The sequence below is a fragment of the Lotus japonicus genome, chromosome 4 (assembly GCF_012489685.1).
Source record: "Lotus japonicus ecotype B-129 chromosome 4, LjGifu_v1.2".
NCBI lineage: Eukaryota > Viridiplantae > Streptophyta > Magnoliopsida > Fabales > Fabaceae > Lotus > Lotus japonicus.
In genome coordinates, this window is record NC_080044.1 from 77,869,157 (window position 1) to 77,877,662 (window position 8,506).

Genomic DNA, 8,506 nt, shown 5'->3' on the forward strand with positions numbered 1-8,506 from the left:
GCTTCAAGATGAAGTAAAAAATGTGCTCGTTGTTTTTGTCCCTGCCATTCGAGCTAAAACCATGTTTCTGTTAACCATTTGTTAAACCTAAAAAATATATTATTACCATAGCAAAGAGTACATCCAGCATGCTTTATAACAATTTCTGCAGCCATGTTTTAAAACTATTCCGCTCATTCATCTTTTCATTGTGTTATTTTTGTCATCGTGACTCTAATTCCATCGTCTACATACTTCCATTTCAACTTTCTATTCATTTGTATTCCATCATGTTAGCTCAATGAACAATTTGAGTGTCATTTTGAATTGGGTCCGATGATGCAGGCTTATAAGATTATATGAAAAATGAATGGGGGCGTTTGTTAGAGATGTATCTCAAAACATTTTCGGGAATGTGAGGTTGGGAATGGGTATGGAGAATTCTCAAAAGTTACACATGATTTTTAAAATTTCATTCTCAACTCAAAGAGGGGGAGGAGAATCTTACATTCCCACGAGAATTTAAGTTATTTCCATCAACCTTTCTTTCCACTATATTTTCTAATTTTCAAAAACATTCCTCGGAATAATATATGCAAACTAAACATGTTTTTTATTTCCTCAGGAATGACGGTGTTGGTAATGTTATTCTTAGGAAACAATATTTCTGTGAATATTTTTGTAAAACTTGTAACAAACGCCCCCGTAAGCGTTTGTTGTGGATTTTATTAGAAACAAAAGGCAAAACCCGAGACTTATCTTCTGTTGAGGATTTTAAAATGTTTTCTTTTTCAATTTCAAAGATATTCAAGAATCTTCGAGAAAATAGTTATATTTAAGTGTTTGGATTGATAAATACTAAATTCTATTTGAAGTTATTAACAATGTAGCTATCGTTTCAGTTCATTGATAATTAATATTACTATAAGTTATTTTAATATTCATCATTTTAAAAATTAAAATCTTTAACTTTAACTATAGAATTGTCCTTAAAGGTTTTAATTGTTTTATATGATTAAAATTTTTAATTATTAAAACAAATAACATAAATAATTTTTATGATAATATTTATCACTAAGAATAAATTGATTCATTACTAAATGTAGTGAAATGTGAATGTGGCATTACCAAGTGTGTGAGTGTGACTAGATTAGATGATTCATCCTGATCCTCATGAGACAATGTTGCTGACTTTGCGCCAAATTCCGGAAACGTAAACTTTCCAAGGACTCTTTTTCAAAGTCTTTAACTCACTTTCCCCCTCTTCTTCTTCTTCTTCTTCTTCTTCTTCTTCACTCTCTCAATTCCCTCTCAGATTTTCCCCAAAACGCTGTCGTTCTCAACAACACCCTTTCCTTTCTGCATTTCCATGAATTCTCCTTCTTCCTTCACTTTCAGCTCGATTTGAATCTCTTCGCTTCTGCTTCACCACCACCTTCAGGTACTTCTTTTTTTTTCTAGGGTTTTAGTTTCACTGAATTCCCAATTTCATTCTCACTCACGTTTTCTTTTTGATCAATCAGCTCAATTGGGGTGCTAGGGTTTCGCCCTAGTGCCCGACCAGGGACTTGACTATGAGTGTCACTAGCACCTTCAATGAGCAGATTCTTGCGGACAAGATGTCCAAGATCAACAGCACCCAGCAATGCGTTGAGAGTATCCTTTTTAATTTAATTGAATCTGCTTTTCAATTCTCTGCATGGCTTAACTGAATTGGGATGTGGGTTTTAGGGATTCTCAAGTGTTTGATTGCATGTGTGCATTGATGTTGTTATTCATTGAATCTGAATTACTATCTGTCTGTGTGGAAATTGTTTCGAATTGGGTTGGTTGGTACTTGGCAGTGGAAGCCTTTAGAATGTGGTTTTTTTCTGCACGGCTTAACCTGATTAGAATGTCGGTTTTGGGGATATGGAAGCCTTTCCTTGCATGTATGCATTGATGTTGTAATTGATTGAATCTGAATTACTGTCTATGTGGGAGGGAAGTGTTTTGAATTAGATTGGTATTTTGCAGTAGGGGGAATGCAATCTAATGAATGTGGTTTGGTTGTGTAGATTTGGGAATTGAATAAATGGCATTGCTTTTAATTGGACTACCATATTCGTGTTGTAATTTGGTTTTGCTGCTTATGTCTAGATTCGATTACATTTTATGGTGCCAGGAAATTGTGACCTTGTCGGTCTTTTCGATTAGTGTTTGATTTCTGAATAGGGAATTAGTGAAGAACTATTAAAGCGGCAGCTTTTGATTGCTAGATTAGGTAATTTTTCTGTGAAATACACGTGTATTCTTGCCTACGTGTTTGAATGACTTGAACAGGCTCTTATGTTATTGTTGTTTCTTGTTACTTCTCTTCTGGAGGACAAGTGAAGTAGGAAGATAGACAAATTCTTGTGGGGTTTGGAAGTGGAACTAGAATGGCTAGGCAACCATAGTAGGAAGCTTTTATTTCCAGAGCTACATATGGTACTAAACCGGAATGAAATGGGCTATCCTATTTTGAAGTCATGGCAGATAGTTATGGACTATGGAGTATTGTTTAAAATATGCATAGGAAATGTAGTAGTTAATGACCACTTGTATTTCATTTTATGCAATGAGTCTAATCTTGTATAGTTGTTTCTTGCATTTTATATTAGTAAAACACGTGGTTTTGCTACTGCTTTGTGAAGTTCAAGTCAGTCCATCCTGCATTTGGATCTACAAATAATTAGATCTTATAACTTCTTATTTGCATTTCTGGCATGTATTTGTTATGCATGATCCTTATTGGGACTTGCAGTGACTGCTTCTGTTAATCAGAACCTCAACTTGAAAACGGTTTGTCTTAGACCATTTGCAGCTCTAGCTTTTGGTTAACTTATGTACCTTTATACTGCTATAAACAAGACAATAGCTTAACCTAGTGAGATAAATTTTGTTGTCTTTTCAGTTTTAAGATAACTTGGTAGTGCTTGATCAATGTAATATGGGATGCAAGTTTCTGAATTAGTCTTTTTGCATGAATTTTGCTACTGCATATTAAGTTGATTTCGTGAAGCACTTGTATTGTTTTTTTGATGCTCTATAATTTGTTATCTTAACTTTTGTATAGCTTTATCACATTGGTGTATATTCCACCAAAGCAAAGCAGAACTAGTTGTTGGAACATGGGATAAACAATTTCACAATTCAGAGAAGGGTAAGCGGGTCCCCCTTCTGTATCTTGCAAATGACATCTTGCAGAACAGCAAACGTAAAGGAAATGAATTTGTGACTGAGTTTTGGAAGGTTCTTCCTAATTCACTTAAAGATGTTCTTGACAAGGGTGAGGATCACGAAAAGCGTGTGGCATCTAGACTGGTAAGCCTCTTTTCCAGGGTTTCGAGTAAGTACAAGTGAATGCAGCCATTCCAATCAATCCTTAGAAAAGTGGGAAAAGGGGGATGTGGAAGATTTTGATATGAAGTTGCAGAATTCTTGGCTGAAACTTCAGATATGGCACATAAATGTTGAAAATGATTTGCATAGTCTGATATTGATTTCACTATGGGCAATTTGATCTATTTAACTTATTTACATAACTTTAGGTGGATATATGGGAGGAAAGGAAAGTGTTTGGATCTATGGCACAGAACCTTAAGAATGTAATTCTTGGAGTAGAAGCACCTCCACCGTTGGAGTTCAACAAAAAGCGATCCCGTACGGGATCTGTACGAATTGTGAAAAAGGATTCTCGCTCCATTAGAACGGTAAGACTGAGGATCTTCATGGCTCCCCCTTCCCCAATTTTTTGCTGAAACATTTTTATGCTTTTAATATCCGTCAAACTAATTAGCATTTCTTCTTGCATGGATCACTGTTGTACATTTTATGGAATCCAGAAATTGACCATTGGAGGTCCGGCGGAAAAAATAGTCTCAGCCTTTCATGCAGTGCTTAGCGAACATCCCAATGAAGATGCAGAGATGAGTAAATGCAAGTCTTCTGTACACCGTGTGAGGAAGATGGAAAAAGATGTTGATATTGCATGCAATATCGGTAAGCTATCAACATATCAGAGCTAACCCCTGATTTTTCGATGCTAGGATTCTTATATTGCTTTTCCATTTCCAGTAAAGGACCCTAAGCGAAAAACTTTGGCCAAGGAATTAGTGGAGGAAGAAAGTATTATGAAACGATGTATTGAAAATCTTAAATTAGTTGAAGCAAGTAGAGCAGCACTTGTATCTCAGTTAAAAGAAGCTTTGCATGAACAGGCAAGTTTTTGTGTCCATGTGCTCAATATGGTTATTTGCATTCTAAACTTATTAGGTTTCTGATTGATATTTTGAGTTCCTGATGCCTTGTAATCCTTTGTGGATACTTCTACCAGGAATCTGAATTGGAGAATGTTCGTACTCAGATTCAGGTATGAATTATCATAATTCTTTTCATGAGAAGAGTGTTCTATTTTGAGTAGTTTCTCATCATATGTGATGTGATATTTATTTATCATATGTCTAGGTATCTTATCATTTAATTACTTCTCTCTTATGTGTCTCTTCTACATATATCTGTTAGATGTAACTGAGCAATTATTATGAAGTCAACAAAGAGATCATAATTAGTATGGGAAGCTGTAAAACATTTAATACAAATAAATTACACTGGCCTTTCTTGAAATTTATGTCACCTGCATGGACACACCTGCATCTTTGAAAAATACTAAATAAACTTATAAAGGCTATCTAATCGATTCTTGAGGGAGTATGTATCTGGAATAAATTTAAACTGGGAGAATAGGGAAATTTAATTTTTGACCTAGATCATGTGTGTATAATTTTCATAAACCAAAAGAAGTTGGTTTCAGTTGAAAATTACTCAGTGAAAGCATCATTACTCAAATATGAATGAACTAAGTTCCTGTTAAGCATTGGATACGGGGTATTTTTTGTCATTAATGATACTAGCAAGTTTGAACTTTATGGTGATATATCTCGTTAATGATATGTAGGTAGCACAAGCACAAGCAGAAGAGTCTAGCTTCATGAGGAAACGACTTGAAAATGAAGAAATTTCATATAAACCATCATCCTCAACAACTTCAGTTATTGATACAAATGCAAAATCAGAAGCAGCAACTAAGAAGTCGGCTTCAACAATTGCAGCAGAGGTTGCAGATAAACTAGCAGCTTCTTCATCATCTCAATTCATCATGACTTCTGTTCTCGAAACGTTTGCAGCTGAGGAGGCTAAAAATGCTGGTCTAGCTTCTGAGTCCATGTCAAAACCTGAGCAGCCAATACACCTGCCAGATCAATATGCTTTTTTGTCCGCACCGCAGTTGTTCGCCACACCAAATCATTCATACCCTTCAGCTTTGGTACACCCACCAACAATGCAGAATCCAGCCGCCGCACCACAAGGTCAATATATCATGATGGGTAATTCATCCTCCCAGCAGTTTTTGGAGTCATCAGGAGGGATTATATCTCCTTATGGTTATGGTAGCATTCCACCATTACCGCCAGGACCACCCCTACCTATGGAGAATCCAATGATGCCTCTGACAAACCAGACATTACAAATACCGCCGCAGCCGCAGCAGCAAGCTCATGTAACTCAACATCCACCAATAACAATGACACAGCAAGCTCCAGCAGCACCTAGTTTCCTACCAATTCAACCCCCAGGAAATGTATACTATGGTAATCATGTGCCATTCTAAATGAGTCCTGCAATAGTTAGCTTTAAACTAAGTATTGATGAAGAGAGAGAGAGGGAGGGAGACAGAGAGATTTTGATAGATTTTTCTTTATTTTTTATGGTAATGTACTTGTATAGCCAATTGCAATTAGATCATTATTGGGTCTTATTTATGCAGTCAAAGACTGATTTTGAAACCAATAATACATAAGGCTCTGTTTGGATTTTGGCCTCAATTGGGATTCAAGATGCGACCTGAAACGTGAAAGGGACTATTGCCTTCCGTTCAGTTGGCAACTGAACGTAAAACCACCCGAGGTAAAAGCACTGTTCTGTTGGCGGGACGTAAAAGCAAACAGACCCTAAGCCTTCTTTTTTACCATCCATCTCGTTTAGTTAGTGATCTTGATGGACGTGGATTAGAGGAAGACAATCACGTTGCATAATTATGGTAGGACAATTTGTGTGTACAGTGTACACACGAGGTTGACCACACATCCCGTTTTGGTCCCTGTTTGTCTCACACAGGACATAGTTATCTTCTGAATGAATAGATTAATCATGCACTTTGCTGGCCTCCCGGGTACTGACCCCCCTTGTTGTTATATCCCTTTTCATTACTACTAGGTTATTGGGGGCAAAGGACTCAGCAAAAGTGTTTCATGGATGCCCAAAGTGGGTTTGTTTTGGTACAAAGAGCCAAAAGAAATTAAACAACCAAAAAATTGCTGCTGCCTTAGGAAAGCAGTCCTTAAGCAGAGTTAGCTAACAACATAGGAGCAAGACCCTGAGGTTTAGACACTCGTATTAGGAAGAGTGACAAATGGATAGAATAAACTATAAAGAGTAATTTGAAAGTAGTTATCATGCCTACTAGGAGGGTATCGTGTATAAATCATCTCAGTGATTTTGGTCATGGTAAACCTCTTGTTTACCAGGTCCTAATTGAGTATTTTTTATATGCAACAACAATTATTTTAAAAGTTTAAAATAACACAAAAGTAGTTTTAATAATTATATAATTTTCTTATGTGTTAAAATATGTATTCATTTTTATTTAATCATACTTGTAGATTGTTATTAACGTGTTTAGGTAAGAATGACTCAGATATTTGTCCCCACGCCTAATTTCCCTTAAAGAAAACATGAAGAGTCACTCTCTTGTAATTTAGTATTTTTTCTACCCGGTTTAAAGTGAAAACTGAAAAGAAGTACAGAACAACAATACAATATGGTCTCCACTTTACATTTAGGAAGAGGGAAGATGGTTCATTTTAAGTTAAAATATTTTGCTTTGATTTCGATGTTATCATCATGGGATAATGTCAAGTAAAATATTTTATTTAACTTTTTTTATAAATATTTAATGCATATGAAGAGAGAGATAGACACAACTTCAACATGAGGAAACATGAACATGAGAGCGTTTTTACATGAGAGAAGTTTATGATCAATTTTACTTATAATTATAAAAATCATTTAAATTTATTATATTTTCAAAGATTTAGGAAGAAAAAATAAATAATAATAATAATAATATCTCTAAAAGGTATTTTACTATTTCTTTTATAAAGTCTTAAAAATGTAAGATACTTTCACAATCATAAGTAAAATTACTTTGACCATATGAATTAGAGTAATGATATACACACACCTCATTTTTTAAACACTTCATTTCCACATCATTTTATTTCTATCTCTCTCATCTTATCATCTATCACATCTCATATTTTCTCTCTCTTACTTTTTTTTTTCTTCCTATCTTTCTCATCATTCCACCTCTCCAATCATTATTGTTAATTCATAGTTTTGTATGTATATAAACAGAAAACAATCATTGCGCATTTGAGAATCCAACACTACCAACAAGGAAGCCATGAAGGCTCTCTCTGAGCTCTTCTATCAGCTCTACACCAAGATGATAGTCCTTCTGACATACATGCTAATAGATCTTATCCTCATCATCAGGTACCTGAAATCAGATACACCTCCAATTACCACCACCCAATTCCTCAATTTCATTGAAGAGAAGAACCCCACAACTAGCTACACCACAAGGCTGAAGAAGGAGGTAGAACAAAATGTAGACCTCGATTCCGGGACACAACGGCAACTGCAACCGCGACCGCAATTTAAAACCCTGGACTGTAGGGTGTGCTTATCTGAGTTTGTGGAAGGGGAAAAGGTGAGGAGCTTGAACTGTGACCACACATTTCACAAGGATTGCTTAGACAATTGGTTCTTGCAGGAGCAGTTTTGTGCTGCAACATGCCCTCTTTGCAGGAACAAAGTGTTGCCAGATGATGTTGTGGCTAAGTACCACCACCACCTGGTCCAGAATCAGGTGGAATATGATGAGAATGATGACCAGCTCTTTGTTTTGTTATCAGTGATAAGAGGTGGCAGCACTTTGCACAGATATCTGTGAGTCAGATCATTCTTCAGGATAATAAATGTGAGGCTTAGAGCAAGTTTCTTAGTTGTACAGAGGGATTTGTTCTTCCCTTTTGGGATCCCTCAAAAGTATATTCTTAGATTTGTGTACCTATTAGTCTTTCGAATTCAGTGTTAACACCATGCTAGTCTTCTTTTTTACTTATCTCGCAATTCCGAGCTCGGTGTGATATCAAAAATCTTCTCCAAAAGTGTGATTCCTAAAAATCGAACTTTTGACATAGGAGTATGACAACAGCATTAGTTGAGTACCATGGTAGTCTATGAAATGCATATAAAATGGAATGGGACAATTTTATTTTCTACTTTTAAGATATGATTAAATCGTCTCTCGCTCTTTTTTTTATACTCCTTCCGTTCCAAAATTATTGTAGTTTTAGCTTTTTTGTTTTGTTGCAAAACC

The 8,506-nt window shown here is 35.8% G+C and overlaps 2 protein-coding genes across 2 annotated transcripts; both read left to right on the forward strand.

Annotated features, from left to right (window-relative positions):
- The first annotated feature begins 1,147 nt into the window (after positions 1 to 1,147).
- On the forward strand, positions 1,148 to 5,881 carry LOC130714659 (uncharacterized). Its single transcript, XM_057564582.1, has 8 exons — positions 1,148 to 1,420; positions 1,503 to 1,635; positions 3,077 to 3,324; positions 3,552 to 3,713; positions 3,846 to 4,002; positions 4,078 to 4,220; positions 4,337 to 4,372; positions 4,958 to 5,881. The coding sequence occupies exons 2-8, from the start codon at positions 1,554 to 1,556 to the stop codon at positions 5,669 to 5,671; spliced, it is 1,542 nt and encodes a 513-aa protein (XP_057420565.1). The 5' UTR covers positions 1,148 to 1,420; positions 1,503 to 1,553; the 3' UTR covers positions 5,672 to 5,881.
- Positions 5,882 to 7,477: 1,596 nt separating this feature from the next.
- LOC130712222 (brassinosteroid-responsive RING protein 1-like) lies at positions 7,478 to 8,248 on the forward strand. The gene has a single exon (XM_057562063.1). It carries the CDS (start codon positions 7,526 to 7,528, stop codon positions 8,075 to 8,077), a length of 552 nt encoding a protein of 183 aa, XP_057418046.1. The 5' UTR covers positions 7,478 to 7,525; the 3' UTR covers positions 8,078 to 8,248.
- Positions 8,249 to 8,506: the final 258 nt, after the last annotated feature.